At 46.8% G+C, this 20,194-nt stretch overlaps 1 protein-coding gene across 3 annotated transcripts in view; it reads left to right on the top strand.

Moving 5' to 3' along the window:
* DAAM2 (dishevelled associated activator of morphogenesis 2) overlaps positions 1 to 20,194 on the top strand; it is an 858,328-nt gene that overhangs the window by 617,040 nt on the left and 221,094 nt on the right. For all 3 annotated transcript variants that reach the window (XM_069608749.1, XM_069608748.1, XM_069608750.1), the window contains one exon: positions 1,896 to 2,216. In XM_069608749.1, the coding sequence (XP_069464850.1) occupies positions 1,896 to 2,216 (321 nt within the window). The remainder of the gene's footprint in view (positions 1 to 1,895; positions 2,217 to 20,194) is intronic.

The following is a 20,194-nucleotide window of genomic DNA, read 5'->3' as shown; positions in this document are numbered from 1 at the left end:
GGTCCATCCTAGCCAGCAAAGAGTTGCCCCTGGATAAATGAAAAGTACGGAAAATGAAGAGGTGAAAACAACTTTTACTGAAAATAACTAAGGTAAAAATGTAGAAAGAAAAAATAACATGAATGTAATCTTTTTAAGCTTAAAGCGCTAAGATACCCCAGGGTTCGGTGCGCTATATAAATGTCCAAAGAAATAAATAAATATTGAATAAAAACAATCGTGAAATACATCAAAACAAAAGAATGCCCCGCAAACTCAGCTGGGATCACCGTGGTTCAGAGCACGTGGCGAGGGTTGGAATGGAGCTTGAGGGACATAGGGCACCGCCCCCCACCCGCGCCCCCTCATTTCGAAAGCCTAACTTCAAGACTGCAAAATAGTTAAGTACAAATACTGGGGGATGGGTTTAGCTGGGGTTCCTATAGTACTGCTAAATGATTAAGAAGTCAAAAACACATTTCTAAAACAAATACATGTTTGACCAGAATTGTTTTTTAAATTAAGTAAAATAATACATATAGTTATTTTAAAAAATGTTAAATTCCTCATTATAAATGTCTTTATTGTTTACTTCGTTATTTTTACCTCTTAATTTTCACGGCTTGATTTTCAGACTAGATTATGGTAAAATGGAACCGCTGTGGGGGCCTGGTATGTGGGGGCTGCCGCTTTATTCGGGTGGGCGTGGCCTTCCTTATTGCCAAGGAGACCTGGCTGTTGAAACATGGAAGAGCACGCCTTCTTACAACAAGCACACCACTTCCTTTTGCCACACCCTGGCAAGCAAATGAAAGGCTCTGATGATTGCCGCCACAAGGGTGAAACAGGTGTAGGTCCTTTAGCTCACAATGAAAGTTAGAAGCACTTTGTCAGAAGTTACCATCCGTATACTGTATGATAGTAGCACTGCCAACGCTGCTCTGAAAGAGGGGAGTGGGCCTGGTTAGTGGGGAGGGTGGGGGGGAATGCAAGACAGCTTTCATGGTGTGTTGACACGTGTGGTGCGGATGGATCCAGGTACAATGTGCAGGCCCAATGTGCTAGGTCCCGTTGGCTGGGATGGTGGTATGTAGGTTGCTTGTAGAGGTGTAGATTTCTGTTATTTGATGTCTGTAGGGAAGGATTTCAAATTGCTTTGTGTGTGTGTGGCATAGATGGTGGGCACATAGTGTTGAGGCACACAATTCATGCCACGGTCAAAGACTCAACTAGGATTACAAGGAGCAAAACACAACCAAACTAAGGTTAAACAATTCAACCGGAGCAAACAACCGCACACAGTACTTGGGAGCAAAACACAGTGGGGCAACAGTCAAAGCCGGGCATTCAGTTCACACAGTGGGGTACTAGCCAATGCAGAATGCCACACAGCAAAATACAGTGGGCACCAGCTAGACCAGGGACAACAAATCAACCAAGGCAGACAACACATACAATAGTGGAAACACCAATTTAGGGTGCACAGTTCCCACATGTGGGCAGCAACTAAACACAGGCAAACAACTCATAGAGTGAGGCAGCAGCCAATATAAGATGCTAATGTTAGAGTGTGCAAATGTGAGTGTGCAAATGAAATGATTGTGACCAAATCACCCTTAGGACCCAATGAGAGCCCTGCCTCAACGTTTGTGTTGTTCGATATTTCTACTTCTGTAGTTGTGTGGTCTTTATTTTGTAGTGAATATTTGCAATGGTTACCACTCAATGAACACATAGGCAAGGCACACCTCTGGAATGTAAACAGCCACGAGGAGACTGATGGGCTGGAAATAGATGCGTGGCCAGGTGCAATAGTTGGCTTGGCATGCCCTGATGGCAGCGAGGACTGCCATCTAGTAATGCTTTTATCTTCACCACATGCCTATTAAACTAATAGTGTCTTCATTTGTTTTCAGAATGGGGACAGTATCTCCTACGCTCAACTACCTCCCCCACCGCCCCCTGGGGGCCCCTTCCCTTTGCCCTCCCTGATGTCTGACCTCATGCCTCCGCCACCCCCTCCACTTCCATTCACCTGCTACCCACCCCCTCCGCCACCACCGCCCCCACCGCCGGGAGCCCCCCCGCCACCGCCAGGCGCACCTCCTTTCTTCAGCATGGGCACGCCTGCTCCGCCCACCCTGGCTACGTTCAGCAGCGGCACCAGTTTGCGGAAGAAGTCCATCCCCCAGCCCTCTCATCCACTGAAGTCCTTCAACTGGTCCAAACTCAATGAGGTAAGTGCTTCGGGGGTCTTTGGGGGCTGTCTAGCCATTTACATTGTTATCAAAGAGAATTTATAAATGATGGTTACACTGATATTATAGAGGAAATACTATGCTGATTGACATCTAAAGGGAATAGTGTGTTTGGTAGAACTTTATCTGTTCATTCAAATAGAGGGGCACTTAAGCATAGTTGTTAACATGACCCATTCCAATCTGTAGGTGCCTATCCAGTACTGGTGTTTTCTTTGCATTCTGGGACTTGTAGTCCAGGTTTTATGATGCACAAAGTGGAAATACAAGTCCCAGAATGCAAAGCAATAACCCAGGACTGGATAATCACCTACAGATTGGAAGGGGTCATGTTGGCAACTATGCTTAAGGGCCTGTTTATTCAACAATTCATCCAGAAAATGTCCCACCTAAATCCCTCTGTGAGCTTCTCTGGCCGCCTCCGCTTCTCCCCACTGCCCCCTTCTCATACTACCCTTCCTCTCTTATGCTCTTTCTCTGAACTGCATTTTACCCACCGGGGGTGCACTGGGAACCAAAAGAGGCTGTTCAAATAATTTTCAAACTGGCCCCCATATTACACAAGCTCAGCAAGGCCAACCATTTTCCTATGAGAACATTTGGAAATAACATATGTTATCACGCAAAAGAGGCCCAGGGTTCAGAGGCCCCGCAGGAAATCTCCAGAGTTCCCTATAGGCCAGTCCACTCCTTGTACTCACTAACCCACGGTGTAAAAATACGTCAGCCATCCCTGCCTGCAGTGAGCACAGGTGAAGGAGATGCACCTTTACCCCTGATTTTCATTAAGGAGTGTGGTGGGGTGGATGTGATTGCAGTAAAAGTGCAATGAGGACATTTGCAAAGAAACGCAGCACTTTGACCCTCAGATCTCTGCTGTCACAGACCTCACCTTATAAGGGCCAGATTTGGAATAGGAACTTGTGAGGTGTAGAAGGGGCTGGCTGCATGTTCAGAAGACCTTCGCCACACCCTACACCTATACATGCACTGTCAGATTGACCCCACGCAGGGATGTCATTTGGGGGTTGCCAGGGGTAGCAGTTGCTACCCCTGGCTCGCCCTCTGCTACCCCTAGACCTGTCCGTGCGACCCCTGGCCCACTGGCCAATGAGACAGTGCCAACAGTAGATATCTGTGTTGCACCTGAACAAGGCGGTAGTAAATGCAGCTAAATGTGCCACTGTTTTTTTCACCTGGAATCTAGATCCTGTTAGCTGGAGAAATAACAGGGATGCAGGAAAATCCACAAAGGCACCATCACTAACAGATTGGCAGTCCATTAGTGAAGAATGCCTTAATGGTTGGGTTCATAGGCAGGCTGTCTGTGCAGCTCATACCCAGTACTCTACCAACAGAAGGGCATGGGGTGTAGGTATGGAATGGGTAAGAACAGCCTGCATACTCAGTGACAGCACACCATGAACACACATCTCATCAGTGTTTTGCATTGACTGCTTTGCACATCCATTGAGCCACTGGACCTGTGGTGAGAGGGGTGTGCCACAGTGGCTTCTGCCATCAATCCTGCCAGGACACTGTGTGACCTGACCCAAGTCTGCCAGACCTGCATCACTGGTACACTGTAGATAGATGCCACGTGAGATAATTAATGTACATGAAGTTGCCCTCCGCCTTTGAAGCAAACCCTGGGTTACTTCCTCAAGCAAAACATATATATATATATTTGGAAGGACAGCTCAGCGGCATTGCACCTGCTTTGGGGACAGAAGGATGCAGTGCAACATGGGTTCAGTTCCTGTTCCATTGCTCAGAAGCTAGAAGAGGTTGGCATTAAGCAACGCATAAAAGACCAAAGAAATAATAAAATTGGCCTTTTCTAGGGGTGATGTCACAGAGCCGCTGATGCTGTTTAAATGTAAAAATAAAAATAACACCTGCAATTTCTGTGACCTGCAACACATCCTTCCCCTTTATCTCCCATCTAACAAAGAAAAGGGTGGGTTACTTACCAAATAAGCAAAACAGAAAGGTTATGGCTGGAAGGTTTCAAATCATTCACTCACTGTTATAGAAGCTCGTACAGGAGATGTAAAATGTTGTACTGGTGATTTACAGATGTTGGGGGTGAGTGTTTGCGAAGTAATGTGTTGAAAGAGAGTTGAAATGCATTGAATGCAGATATAAAATGTTGGAGGAGGGTAGTTGGCGTTTTGATTGAGGGTACTGGAGACTTGAGTTGCTAGTTTGCTTGAGGGTGATGGTGCTGGAGAATGCTGGAGACTTACGCTGCTGGAGGGTGGCACTGTGTAAACATGAAGGTGTTGGAGCAAGGCATTGGGGGTGTAAGGAGTTGGAAGGCAGGAGTGGGTACCGCTCATTTAAAGCTGTTGAGGGAGGGCCCCTAGCGACTTGCAGTGGATGGTGGGGTGCCCGTGGTGAATATTGTTGGGGGATATTCAGGCCCTGAATGACGGGCGGGAGTGGGTTGCTTTGCAATGGTTCAAAGTGCACTATTGACAGGTAAATCCCTGTGCGCATTGTCCAAGTGTAAAAGCATGAAATGGTACAGTCTCTGATTGTCTTCTGGTTGGACCTCTGTTGGTCAGTTGCTGTTTTAGTCTGTGGCCAGATAGTTGAAACGCACTGGAAGGCTGTACTTTGGGGTTTAGGCCTCTTCGAGATGCTCTGCCTGTTAACAGCTTAGCCTGAGTGATGTAATATAGTCCAGGTTGTTGTGTTGGACGTCTTCTCACATTCACAGTAATTCGGTAATGTGGGCCTATATGCACTGATATTAACGCTACATATGGTGATCCATTCTTGTATTAAATGTATATCATATTACAGTGATATCGTAACCATACTGAGGAACAATGCTATGTGATGCCACTTCCTGTTTTGTCACGGGGTGAAAGGTTGTGTGCCATCACTTCCCATGATATCACGTGGTTGTGGGGTCAAATAACATCACTTCCTGTGATGTCATCAGAGGTCAAGGGTTGTGTGGCGTCACTTCTGCTACCCCTGGCATTTTGGTCAAATGGCGTCCCTGACCCCACTGCACAGTGTGTGACCAGTACATGCATTTACCGTGAAGGATATTAAAGAGCCTTTCATTACAAAGACACGTTTTAAATTTGTATTTCCATTTCAGAAGTACAAATGTAAACAATGAACAAACACCCACACAAATTATTAGTGTTTCTATGTAGGGCTCATAAATGCTGCAAGGGATCTGAAAATCCATAGCAGCATTACATTACAGATGTTATGTCAATGGCATTTAAACCACACTTCACTGGGATTTGCATTGTCTACTCGTACTCTGGTAGATGTGAAAGATCAGGGGGTGGGGAAGGTCAGTAGGAAGAAATGGCAAATGCAAGCTAGCGTTGCTGGTGCATTGATTTTCACAGACCGGAAGCCCCTGAACCCTGCATGCCGGTCTCCTTCTAACTGTTGTTATCGGGAGCATGGAGGCATTCATGTCTGGAGGCAAGCCTTGTGTGTTATATTATATGTATGTTATATTGCATTTGTATGACCTCAAAGCGCTGTGGGTGAATGCCATTGGAGGACCAAAGTCTGAGGTATGAGAATTGTGAAGAGGATTTAAGAATGCGTGTGTGCATTTTAGCCAGTACAAAGGTAGGTAGGGACTGCTCACTCCCTACTAGCGACCCATAGAGATCTGACTAGTGGTTGGGTGCTGTGATAGGCTGTCGGGCGAGTATGCGAGTCTAGTAGACTGATTATGTGCCCAGCTAGACCAAATCTTTTCATGGGACTCCGCTGTATTCTAGTGGCAGATGTGATGTGTATTATGAGGTCAAGTAATGAATTATTGCAAATGTTCGCGGGTGGGTGACCATGCCCCGGGAGGAATATGGCTATGTTCTATTGAGATGGAGTGCCAAACGTACCATAGAGTCATAGCTGATATCTAGTGTGAAGAGACTATGCAGATCATATCATACAGATCGACTGGAATCATTTCTGTGTGCTAGATGCCGTCTTGTCTCCTCAAGTGGCTCGTCGAGGCCCCCACCTACCTTTCTAGGCGCGATAGTTTAAGCAGGAGGTGGACTATGTCAGTCAATATACAGAGGGCAAGAGCCAGGTCTTGAGTGCCTTTAGGAAGGCAAGGTGATCCTCTATGTGGCGGATGCTAATCGGGATCGAGCTCCACATTGTGGGAGCTTGGACGGAGAAAGAGAATCCCCCTTTTCTGGTTGATTTAGCAACTGGAATGTCTCCTTGGAGCTAGGGTGCACTGGCTGATGCTGAGCTCTGTAAGTTGGCTTCAGAAATGTAGTGCTCTGCTCTTTGATGTAAGCTAGGATGCATGTTCAGTTGCCAGTCGTGGGTGACTTAGTTGCTGTTAGGAAAGATTTCCCTTAGGTGCAATTGTCCCTCCATTTATAGTCCCCCCAAACCTTTTTCTTTTGTTTGGCTAACCTAACCTGACTTTTTCCAGTGGAGCACCACCTTCAGCTGTGCTCCTCTGGGCTTTTGCTTATCTGTTATGGGGAACTGACAGGCCCTTCAGACTGTCAGTACTGGGAAACTATGTTTCCCTAACTCTTTGTTTGATTTTGCCATTTCTTGATAACTTTTTATCTATGTGCCAAGTACCTTACAGTAGCGCGCAAAGGGGTCTCTTGTTTTATGGCCCTAGACACACTCTAAGGATTTGTTGGTGTTTGTACAAAATGGCCATTCCACAAAGTCTTTTGTTCTGTCCTTTGGCCATTTTGTCCCTTTGCCTTCCCCCAGGTCGAGCCGACCCGGGAATTCCTTATTTGGGCATGCAGCCTCCCCCGAAACTGCAACTTTCGCTGGGCTCCTCCATGTCACGTATGCTAGTGCCCAGGAAAAGGACTGGGTCTGTCTGGTCCCTATCCATACTACTGGTGCCAGTATGTCTGATATGCCTGAATGACGGGGACCACCGTGGACCGTGATTGGTCTACGTCTGGTGTGCATGCAGGAGAGCAGATCTTCAATTGGTTATCCCAGATTTGAGCACGAAAAGAATCTTGGATAAGAGATTGGGCTCTTCATCCATTCCAGGTTGATCACTTGAAGTTCACAGCGAACTATAGAAGGAGCCAAGTATCCTGAAGCACTAAAGCAGACCCGTGGAACCATCAGAGACATTCTGGAAGGTTTGGCACCCTGAGCCTGCTGTTGTCCCCTCGGACCCCTATTTTTGCATCAATGACTGAAGGCCTGCAAGGATGCTTCGACCCTTTGGAGTAGTGGGAACAACTACTCTTGGCACCTCCTGATTACCCTCCCAAAGAGCCTCATTGGAAGTGTTCCTGGGCCAAACAGCAAACTGACCAGCTCCAACCCGGGGTATTACCTAGGAGCGCTGCAGTCTCAAGTTGACACTTGAGACTTTAGCAATCGCCAGCTTGTGGTTCTGGGAAATATCCTGCTAAATTTCGGAGTCCTAGTTCCTCTGGGTCGCGATTTAAGAGAGTGCGCCATGCCACGAGCTACTGTCCCGCCACCGACGATCGTCCCATCCCGCAGCCGCGGAGCGCCAAAGGAGCGACATGCAACTGCAGGGTTTAAACCTACAAGCGACCAGGCCTAGACTGGCAAAGTTTGGCCCAGACTGTGTCGAGGGTCAGTGAGTACTTGCATCACTTACTGGTGGCCATCTGGCACATCCATTGTTCTTTACGCCCGAGAATCCTTAAAAGATACTCACCTTAGTTGGGCTAGCCTGCGCTCCCTAGCTATTCCTGAAACCCGAATGTCACTCTACTGGCAAGGGTAAACCCTCCTCAAATAGTAGGACACTGTTCTTCATCACCTCAAGCCCCTTTCCGAACTAATACACCTCCCGGAAGAGGACCCGCTTTCTCTCATTACGCACACCAAGTGTTTTCAACGCACCAGTGTACTTTTGAGCATAAGGCTCCCCACTTTGTAGGGCTGGACTGCTTAAGTTAGGGATTGATGCTGAAAAACTGCCTAATGCTATATTTGTGTTAACCTACCATTCTGTTACAGGTTGTGGCTGTGTTTCCCCCTTTACCGTATTAGGCAAACCATAACTGTATATATGTTAAATAGTGAAAGGCGTGTGTGTTAACTGTTTTATATTGCCGTGGTTTATTCGTGTTTAATTATTAAGGCTTATAAAAAATGCATATGTATTTTTTATATACACTTGTCTAAGCGTATTCTGTGGCGTTTTACTGTGTGTGCTCATTGTGGGCTTCTGATCACTCTCACCCCTCCTGAGACAGTCTTGACCGCCTGTCAAGCTACCGTGATTGGTCTGGTTTGTCCAGAAGGTTCCCCTGTTCCTCTAAACCAGGGTGGCCTCCTAAACCTCTGCCCACCAGGTCAGAGCTTAGAAATCCATCTTAACAGTTGCCGTGTGTATTGTGTGTGGAATTTGAGCGTGTTAGTGGAAGCAGCACTCAATTGATTCCTCAATGGGCAGCTTAGGTAGGGAAGAAGAGGCACCTACTGCAACTATGAACTGTAGCGTAGGGTTTTACTTTCTCATTGGGTACGCTAAACCCCATCAAACCTTCAAGTGCGTCCTACTCTATAATTCAAAGTGGCAGTAATTGTCTCTTCTGTTTTGACAGAGATCCCTAACCCAAAGGGACCTAGATCTTGATTAGGCCCGCCAAGAGATATTTGGGCATTGCACATCCCCTTGCTCCTGGTTCACTGGAAGGGAGGTCAGGCATAGGGGAATGAACGCTGCCACTGTGAATTTGCCTGCCTGTCCTTCTGGGAGTCAGGTAGACACTTCTGGAAGCCGCCCCACTGTTACATAGCCATACCCGCGATCTGCTGCTGCACTGCTTCACTATATTGAATCCATGTGTGTGTGCAGACTAACTTCTGTGAATCACAATACCCACAGAATGCAGGAGTTTCTTCCACTTGCCTGTGTCTCACATGAATTGGCCCCAAAGGTGTTAGGTGGCTTCCAAGTTCTTTTTATAGTATTCTGTAGCTTTAGGCAATTGATTCTGAGACTCATATTAGAAACCACAATGTGCATCTTTGTATCTAGACAGTAGCAACACTTCTAAGCTGGGCTTCCATGATTTTAATGTCACTTTACTGGTGCTTGCTGGCTGTCTGAACAGGGATGCCAAAGACTGAATGGGCCTGACACGTGAATGCCTCCCTTTTCCTCCTGGGGGATGTATGATGCAAACTTGTATGGTGCCCACATGTTCCCTTCGGGACACCTACCACACTCAGGTGAACTGCCCCAGCCCTACTGCTCTTCGCCTGTGACGTGGGCCTCTACTCAGAAGTAGGGGTGACATCTGGTTCTACTACTAACCTGATAAGCAGTCCATGGTCACTTTTTAGGTGTTCTGGGCGTGTAGGAATATATGGTTTAGCGTTGCCCACTGCAGATGCCCATAATCAAAGCAATTGCTCCTTATGTCCAGGGCAGGACAACGCAGTCCAGTGCGGCTGCCTTAGTGGTGGTCCCTGGGCACAGCAGGAACTGGCAAGGAGGGGCTGCCTTCTCTGTGATGGTCACTGGCCGGAAGAACGCCAGGCCCAGGCGGCTTTGCCTGCAGGAGGACCACGTGACCTTTCAGGTCCTGCTGAACACGCTGTTCCTCTCTCAACAATAATATGGAATATAACACGACGAGAACCGCACTAAAGAAAACTAAGAGTGACGGAAATCTCAGACACGCCCTCCCGGCGTGGACAGAGCAAATGGCAACTGACGAGCATCATCGCGTACCCTTGATAACATGTCTACACACAATGCAAAACTCCTCGACATCTCTGTAACACACCTACTGGGTCACAAAAGGCTTCTGATTGAAGATTTCCAGCAAAAATACCCGCCCAGACACAATACTGCTTACACTCCATTTATTAATCAATTAATAACTCTTGTAAAATACATGTATCAGTAAGAAAACACCTAGACACTGAACCATAGCTCCACCACACAGCCCACCTAAACCAGTCACAAACCAGATGTTTGTTTATTTCCCAGTGAGAACAAACCTCAAATGCAAAATAGACCAGCATGAATGTATTTTGGTTACTGCATTTGCAAGTGATTAGGTAACAATGCACACCACGATGTAACTAGGATACCACCCATCAAATTACACATGAACCCCACGACACTGGTACGGACCACCCATCTGTCATGAAAAGAGGAAATTCAGAGAGCCATAAAGGAACAATAGGTATTGCATACATTGGCACCGCCCATTTACCAGAATGGGAAGCAAGACTCACCATTGTGTGCCTTGGATAGCAGCCAATTTTGGACATCTCATGTGCCATGACCCACTTACCAAAAAGACTCTCTGGAAAACCAAGGACTCCAGTAAACTTTCACAAATGCCTTCGTGCCGCCTCTTCAACTGGACCAACAGTAATGTGTAATGCACAGCCGCCTCTGTGTTAAGCGGATAGATCAATTCATGGTAACTTCAAGCCATAGGGATGGACTGGAAAGCTCCTGAACTTTAAACAGACTCAAGGAATCAACCACCACAGACATGGGCCAAAATAACCCACTTTTTGCACTCGCTGACCAATCCCTCCTCGCCACACCGCACCTCCCTCTTACACATTATATACTCCATCCAGAAGAGGATAGAGCCCCCTGAAGCACACTCCCAACTCTTCATGTGCACTATCCTTCCACCACAATACACCCACAACTATGCAGTGCATCTCTTTAATATGCAACAGAGCACAGCACCTGAGGTCCATAAATCAACACACACCCCATGCGTCTCAACCAAGCATACCTGCTTCTACAGTGTTTGCGCGAGAATATTTGTACGAGGCCCATTTACTCGTTTTGTTTTTACACATTTCACCACAGAAAGAACAGGGTGAGACCCCCTGCATCTCCCCAGCTTAATATATACGTAAACCTAACCCCAACCTACTACCACATATCCAGACTCCCACTGGCACACAGACAGCAAGTAGGTCTGGACTGCATGCACCCAGGGGCCAGGATTCACAGCCAGCCTTTACCCTTGCTCCACACTGACCCCACCGCCTCTCTCTTGCAGCCCCGAGCACCATGCAAGACCCAGCAGCATTACATGTCTTGTGCATTGGCTGATCTTCCTTGTCCACCTCACATCTGATCTAGTCTTGAAACGACTGCTACTTTTTCAGAGACAAAAACTGAAATTTGTGGAAATATTATTTTTATCTACCAAGCTAATATCGTGGTGGATGCTATTGACAAATGCCGCTGAGATGAGCTGTGGTAAGGTGGTCTTTTAAAGTGCCCCTCTTCCAGCATGATGATGGCCTCGCTACATGTGGACCTGCAAGGAAATAGGGGTGGGGTTTATTAGTGGGATAGCGAGAGAGGCAGCTGCGAAACCTGGCGTGTTGATGGGAGCAAGTCGGAAATGCCCGGCTCCCATGTGCTGGTAAGGTTCTATGGGTTTGGCAGAGGCACTTGGGAATCGTGGTCGGTCATTTTTTCGAAAAAATAATGTCGAATGACAATTTTTTTTCGAAAAAAAAATGTCGAAAAAAAAATGTCGAATTCCGTTTTTTAAAATTATATATTTATTTTGGGGTTCTGGATTTAAAAAAATGGGTAAAACAAAAAAAAATTCAAAAAGGGGGGTTGGGGGGAACCCCCCCATTTCGAAAAAAAATGCATTAAAAAAAAAATGGACATTTTTTTCTCGAAATTTTTTTTCTCGAAAAAATGACTTTCGACATTATTGGTTTCGACATTATGACTATAAACCCTTGGGAATATGTTATCCATATGTGAAAATCCAACATGTAAGGCTAAAATTGCTTAGAGTAAGGTTACCTAGTAATGTGGGGGATTGAGATGTTCAAGTGCTATTGATTGAGCTGTGTGTGTGTGTGTGTGTGTGTGTGTGTGTGTATGCGCGCGCGCACGGCACGCGCGTGCTTGTGTGTGTGGTGTGAGGAGGAATGGATATTGGCAAAGGGAGAAGGTGGCATGATATGGGCAGGGAGAGCCAGGTTTAAGCCATTAAAGGTCTGATCAATAAGGAAGCTTTAGGAGGAATCCATTTTAAGCTCTCTTTGGACACTGAGCAGGTGAGGGAAAGAGCGAGAGGAGGAGGAAACGAGGTGAGGAAGTGGAGGAGAGAGTGGTCAGATGGGGAAGGGTCAATAGTAAAGAAAGAAGGACACATGGAGCTGCCTTGCACGTGAGCAGGCAGATTGCAGTGGGAGGCCAGAGAGTGGTGGAACAGGAGAAACTCAAGCTCAAGTTGTTGGGAGCAAGGTATTTTCAGGAGGATGGAGTTGTCTATGAGAGCAATGGCGGCATAAGTGGGGAGGGAGTTGAAAATGATATCGAGGACAGGGAAGGAAGAGCTAAGCAGGTCACGGCATCTTGCAGCTCAGGGGGACAGTGAGGGGGGATGCGCAAGGAGTGTGGTGAAACGAGGGTGGGAGATTGTCAGATGACAGAAGGGGGCAGGGGGTAAATTGGCTTGTTGATCACTATGGCAAGCCCACTTTGTGTCCTGGTCTGTTAGAGGTAAAAGAATGGTTGATTAGGGCGTTGTCTAGGGGAGCAATCTGGGTTTCTGTCATGCCCATGACTGCTCGTTGGAGGTTATAACAGTCCAAGAGGCCAGAGAGGTAGAATGGTCTTTGCAATGGGATTGGACGTTGCATCATACCTCAATAGTAGAATGGAGGAAGAGTATGAGGCAAATGGAAGAGTTTAGGAGTGTCCGCGAGGGGGATAGATGAGGCAGTAGCACGATTGCCGACCAGGATGCTGTTTGTGGGCAATTAGAAGGCAAGAATGGAATTGAGGGGCTGCAGTTGGGGAAGGACGGAAAGTAGTGAGATATGTTGGCCAGTGCCACATGAGCAGTCCTTTTCCTCTGACACCAAACCCTACTTCCGCCATTGCCATAAATTGGCAGCCCTTGTTCATTAATATTTCGCAAGTGGGGAATGCCCCTAGACAGGACTGAGTCAGAACACGCGGGACGCTGCCAGAAACCCAAAAGGGGAGCTGGGAACTAATGAACCTCTGCAAAAGCAAAATCATCTTTAATAGCGGCACCAGTTGAGGCAACTGTGTCAAATATCAATATTGAAAACCACCTGGAAGCATACGTTCACATGGTGACATTAATCAGGAGAAAGATGTCTGTGAATGAAGGTAGTTGAATTCGGGTGTGAGAAAAATTGAATACCTTTGAGTGAAGGAGTCAATTTGAAACTTTGAAAGCTCTGAAGAAGGCCTCGAAGTGACCGAAATACATGTTGGCTGCAAAGGAAAATATACATTAATATTGTCAAGCAATTTCTGTCGGATTTGTCATACATTTTTCAGAATGGATCTGAAGAATTAGGACGGTTTTGGGTGCAAACTGCTTGGGTACACCATTAACTGATTCAGAACAGGTAATGGTAGTCTGGGCCTCCAAGATAGAACAATGACATGGCTTCTGGTGGGGAAGGGGGCTGCAATCTCCATAAAGTATCAAACACATTTTGTTTTAACTCAAGACAAAGCTAAGAAAAGGAGCTTTCTGCAAAGACCATACTCTTCAAAGAACATCTCGCCATTCGCTCCACTTAACCCTACTACCCCCCACAGTCCCCTCCCTCTCCAGCGACCACCTCCCTATTTCAGTTACCTCTGCCCCACACCTGTAACCTCATGCTTGTGTCCCCTATGTACAGTGTTCAGTTGCTTCCCAGCGAGGGCTGTGCTTTATAAATCCTATACGTGCAGACACCACATACGGAGCAGCACCCACCCGCATTAGGTGAGATCGATCAGGCGTGTTATACCCAGGAGAGAAGGAAGAGATCAAACATGCTTGTGTGTTGAATTTTTAGGGCTAGCGGGGTTACCTTTTTCCTAGACATGACTCACCCCCACATGATATGGATTGTGAAATGGACGAGGGGCGACGTGGTAATGGTTAATAGCTTCATAAACGCCTGGCCCAGGCAGTGTTTCGGACTACTATGTAAGCATGGCCGGAGTCAATCCCAGATGGATGCATTTAAACCCATCAGCGGGATGCAAGCGATATATCCCATTTCAGCAGAGTAACTGGATGGCTCCGCAGGGGGTGTAACACGTGAAGACCTCTAAACCGTATCACCTCGTCACAGGGGCACAAGCATCCCCAGACATGTTTAGCCCTCATTGGCGTCATCAGTGAGGTGCAGCTTGATTCTCGAGGCACAATGGGCAAGGGACCCACGTCTGGATATGCCTCCTCCCAATTAAGGAGGCTCGTTATAAACACTGAAGACTGATGGATGAAAAACATTGAACCAATAATGACTGGGGTGGAACCTAGGCAGCTTTCAATGCCTTTGTTCCTGGGCCAGAGGATAGCTCAGGGCAACAGCGTTTTTGTTGCAATCAAGACAACGCAGAGCAACATAGGTTTGAATCCCGGTCCCGCGCTTAGAGACTGGTCTCCATTGTTAAGTGTGTTATAAAGTATTAGTTAATTGTTACACATTTCATCTGTGCCCTCACTTACTGAAAGGTACAAGCTATATGAAAATAAGTAAAATATATGCTTCGTTATTGTCGGTAGGCCTAATGGCAGCAGTAATATCCGAACACACAGCAGAACTCGCGTTTAGCAGTTTCTATTGCCCGTGGGCCCACTTTTCCTGCGTCTCAGAATGTTCAAGTCACACTGCGTGCCGCTGTTTCTAAGCTGAAAGAGCTTGTCCTGCTGTCCAGCGCTGCCATGATCGCCCTTTGAATGAAAGAAGGCCTGGCCGCGGCAAAGCTCGACATGCTCAGGCAGGTTCCCATGGTCTATCAGCTCAAAAACAGGACTTTGCTCTAATCTGGTGCTATGGGTGGGAGTCACAGGACCAGCACGTGGACTGGGCAGAGTGGAAACAAAGGCTTCCTGCTCAGCATGCTACCCTATGGATATACGCACGCAAAACAAAGATGGCTGATCTCCAAGTGAAAAAGCATGCCAACATTAAAAATAGAGACATAATAAGATTGGCTCTCTGGCACGGACCAATCACATTCTTTCAGGGTGCATACACCACTTTCGGGGAAGGTTGACCAGCACACCATCCTCTCCGCTTAGCTAGAATTAGCACGCTGCCCAGCTTTCTATTCTTATATAGTGCTTCATGCCATGCTCCCCCAGCTTCTAAACATAATAATACCAGTTGTAGTATAGTGCTTGCTCAACCTAGGGCATCATAGCGCTGTATTAACAGTTGATATCCTTACCCACCGCGTGATACTCAATTTATCAACTTCAGAAGGATGAAAGGCTGAGTTGGCCGCACCAGGATTGTGCTATCTGACCGGCATTAGAAATGTAACAACAGGTGCGATTTGTTGGAACGGTACTTCATTAACGACCTCAGAAGGATTAAATCGTAAGTCTGGCCTGTCACATGGTTCGAACTTGCAAATTGCGGGTTGCCTTGTTGTCGGAGACCAACACTTTACTCGTGTAGCTATCCACCTTTGACTAGTCTATTTATTATTCTTTTTACAATTCAGCATGGTCTAACTGGTATTAATAATAAATCCTTTTCTAGATATAGCATCAATTACCAGCTTCTTATAAGCACTGTGATAATGCATGTTATATTAACCAGCTGAATGATGCTCAATGTATCGAACCTCTGAACTGTACATTTGCACAGAGAGAACATGACATGTGATCCTGATCAAGGGCATGTGAGTAGTGACCTGGAACATTAGCATGCATGACTTGTGGGTCCACTGGCGGGCAGGCCCTTCCAAGGCTCCCCCTGTTCACGAAATGAGGACGGGAAGGTTATTCAAGCAACTTTATCCCTTTATCCCTAAGGGTCAGATACAAAATGCTGCACCCCTTTGGCTCTGTCACCACTGTCTGTAATACTCTGAAATAGACCTAGAGTCCCCATTTAGAGTTAATGGGCCAATGCATGGGGAAGGGCAATGCATCGTTCTACACACCGGAGATTTGAATATATTCCACACACCGGCGACTTGAATATATGACATGGGGAAGGACTGTGAATATATGACATGGGGAAGGACTGTGCATCATTCCACACACCAGCGACTTGAAGATATGACATGGGGAAGGACTGTGCATCATTCCACACACCGGCGACTTGAATATATGACATGGGGAAGGACTGTGCATCATTCCACACACCGGCGACTTGAAGATATGACATGGGGAAGGTCTGTGCATCATTCCACACACCGGCGACTTGAATATATGACATGGGGAAGGACTGTGCATCATTCCGCACACCGGCGACTTGAACATATGACATGGGGAAGGACTGTGCATCATTCCACACACCGGCGACTTGAATATATGACATGGGGAAGGACTGTGCATCATTCCACACACCAGCGACTTGAATATATGGTGTTAGGCAGAATTATATGCAGTACCCTTTGGGAACACCACACACAATTAAGACTACAAGTAACAGTACACATTCACCTTTGGTACAAGCCTGTACTACACAGTAAAGTGGTAGTGATGGCTGAGCAGCCAGACCTATCTCAAGAGCAAGTGAGCAGTATCAATAGTTACACAAAGGACAGTAATTACTATGGTTCAAACAAACACTGACTCAAGGTTTCTGAGTAAAAGAACATACATTAATTTACACATCAGTTGTATAACATCTCACTAAAGTAAAGCAGTTGAAAAATCACACTCTTAATACACCACACCACTCCCAATAGATTCTGAACAAGTTAAACTAAAAAATGCAGTGTGAGCAAAATGGCACTCCAACAATTTAAAAGGGAGGGAAAGACAAAGTTAGATACAAAAATTGAGCAGCACGAACAGGTAAGTAAGCCGTGCAATCTAGAAATAGGAACTACAGTGATGGAATCAAATCAAAAAAGGCTTTGGGGCAAAGTCAATAGGACAAAAGTCTTTTGCTCAAGATCACACAGAGTTCCGGACGAAGTTGGTCGGCAGAAAAGTTAGTTTAAAGAGTAGAGAAGGACAAGCCCTCGGCTTGTCGAAAGGTTTCACACACCTTCACCGCGGCTGGACGAAACTAACAACCGGATTTGCACAGTACCTTTAAATGGAGAAGAAGCTGTAGCTGAGGCGGACGTTCCTGGCAGGTCCTGCAGGCTCACGGTTCCTGATGCGACTGTCGGACTGACACGAAGTAGGAAGACTGGAGGGTCCTGCACTGCCCAGGGAAGAAACCAGCAGCAGAGCAAAGCAACAAATAAAAGGTGCGCTCCTTAAAACCCAAGCAGGGTCCGACCTTCCTGGCTATCCGGTTCACTGTAGCTCTTTACAGCAAATTCGACCAGAGGAGGGAGTCCTGGCTTGCAGCTTGGGCCTACTGGTTGGTCCCACCAGCTCAGGGGAAGAAGATTCCTGGTAGATGCTCTCTGTCGTTGGAGTCTGAAGATTCGGACCTGCAGCAGGGCTTCACTGGGTGGTGCAGTCGTTGTAGGGGTCCACTTCTGTCAGCTCCTTGTCGGTTTTCGTTCCAGTGGTGACTCTGCCTTTCCAGACCCAAAGACCTGCTTTTTATGCAGTTTTCCCCATTCACACAGCCTGGCTGTCAATCACACAGCAGGGTGGCTGTTCTGGCAGGACAGTCACCTAGCCAATCAAACAGGAGTGCGACTTGGGTTACCAAGTGAACCCATGGCAGCGGTCCTAAAACCCCTCGCTCACATCCTGCCTACTCAGACTTTCAGGCGCCCAAGGAGGGCTTCTGTGGAGAAGCCAGCGAAAAGATGGTGAACAAAGGAACCAAACTGGAGAAAGACATTTTCAAAAAGAAATGGCAAATAGACCCAGCCAGAACCATATAAAAATGTATATGGTCCAGCGGGTTTAAGTTTGAGGCTACCAAGATAGCCTAAAACAATATCAAATTTATTTAAGATAACCACGGTCAGATAAATAGGGTAGTTACCACTGCCACCAGCCAAGTCTTGATGAAAAGGGAGTGAGACAATGCTCCAAGAGAACAGACAAAAAGGGATAAGTAGTAACTCTTTCTATTACTCTATGTAAGATAGGTTGTACTGGGTCTGTGGATTTTTAAAGAGACTAATAAAGTCATGTTCTGGGAGACAGTAGTCAGTCCCAAAAAATGGAGTCTGATTTGGGAAGTCTAAAAGACAACCCTGTGTCACTGCACTGAAGGTGCTGTGTAACACATAGTAAAAAGATGATGCCTATGGAGTAGGTGAGGCTCCACAGTCCATGAACACAAGAATGTTAAACACACACAGCAAAACACATGTAAGAGCGGGAAAAAAAGGCTCACACTCTTACCAGGTGAAAAGAATAAATCCTAGAAATCCAGCAAAGCTGCTGAGGGACTAAGTAGGAAAGGGAAATTAGCCATTCTGAAGAATTCTCCCTAACATATGACATGGGGAAGGACTGTGCATCGTTCCACACACCAGTGACTTGAAGATATGACATGGGGAAGGACTGTGCATCGCTCCACACACCAGTGACTTGAAGATATGACATGTGGAAGGACTGTGCATCATTCTACACGCCAGCGACTTGAATATATGACACAGGGAAGGACTGTGCATCGTTCCACACACCGGCGACTTGAATATATAACACGAGGAAGGACTGTGCCTCGTTCCACACACCAGCGACTTGAATATATGACACGCGGTAGGACTGTGCCTCATTCCGCACACCAGCGACTTGAATACGTGACACGGGGAAGAACTGTGAATCATTCCACACACCAGGGACTTGAATATATGACATGGGGGAGAACTGTGCATCGTTCCGCACACCAGTGACTTGAATATATGAAATGGGAAAGGACTGTGCATCGTTCCACACACCAGCTACTTGAATATATGACACGGGTAAGTACTGTGCATCATTCCACACACCAGCGACTTGAATATATGACACGGGGCAGGACTGTGCCTCATTCCACACACGGGCGACTTGAAGATATGACACAGGGAAGGACTGTGCATCATTCCACACACCGGCCACTTGATTATATGACATGGGGAAGGACTGTGTATCATTCCACACCGGCGACTTCAATATATGACATGGAGAAGGACTGTGCATCATTCCACACACCGGCGACTTGAATATATGGCATGGAGGAGGACTGTGCATCATTAGGACATCCCTACACACTAGGGACTTGACCATATGGCCACCTGCATGTCAGACTTCCTGCTTCACACTGTATCCCCGGCATAACAGACGTCCAGACTGGACCATGTGCACTGATTCATATTGCTGCTCTATGTGCATAGCACACATCGAGTTCATGCTGCGAAACATGCATTGCATGATTCCTTCATGACACAGTACTACCTGCATTGCAGACTCCAAGCTCAACCTGCACCATCTGAATGGCAGACTCCCTGTGCCACCTTCAAAACCTGCGTGGCACACTGCATATCCAAGATTAGATGCTGTCGAGGTCTGGCATGAAGCATGGCAGACTCCCTGCTCCACACTACCAGTTCCACAACAGACCACCTGTATGTCAGACTTCATATTGCTACTACAACTGCATGCTTACCTCCCAGTTCCACATTGCAAAAACTCACATTTCATTATGCCTGATCAACACGGTACCACCTGCAGGGCACACTCCCAGCTGAACACATCCTATCTGACGGACAGCCGGCTTTACAGCAAGCAACCAGCACAGCAAAATCCATGTTCAATGATGCTCCCCAAATGCCAGACTTTCAGCTCTGTGCTGCACCTCCTGCATTGAAGACTCCTTGGTTCACACTGTGTACCACCTGCATGGCAGACTACCAGTTCCACCTGCACGATAGACTGCCATTTCCATTGAGGAACAGGAATTGTAGGCTTCCGGCTCCACATTATTGGATAGCAAACTCTCAATTCCACACTTCACAACCTGCATGGCAGTATACGAGCTCCGCATTGCATCACCCGCGCGACCCCCAGCTTCACACTGAGTATTCTGCATGGTAGACACCCTGCCTCACACTGCAC

The sequence above is a fragment of the Ambystoma mexicanum genome, chromosome 4q, assembly GCF_040938575.1.
Source record: "Ambystoma mexicanum isolate Mex_15411 chromosome 4q, UKY_AmexF1_1, whole genome shotgun sequence".
Lineage (NCBI taxonomy): Eukaryota > Metazoa > Chordata > Amphibia > Caudata > Ambystomatidae > Ambystoma > Ambystoma mexicanum.
Note: the sequence above shows the minus strand (reverse complement) of the source record. Positions and strands in the feature narration are given on the sequence as shown.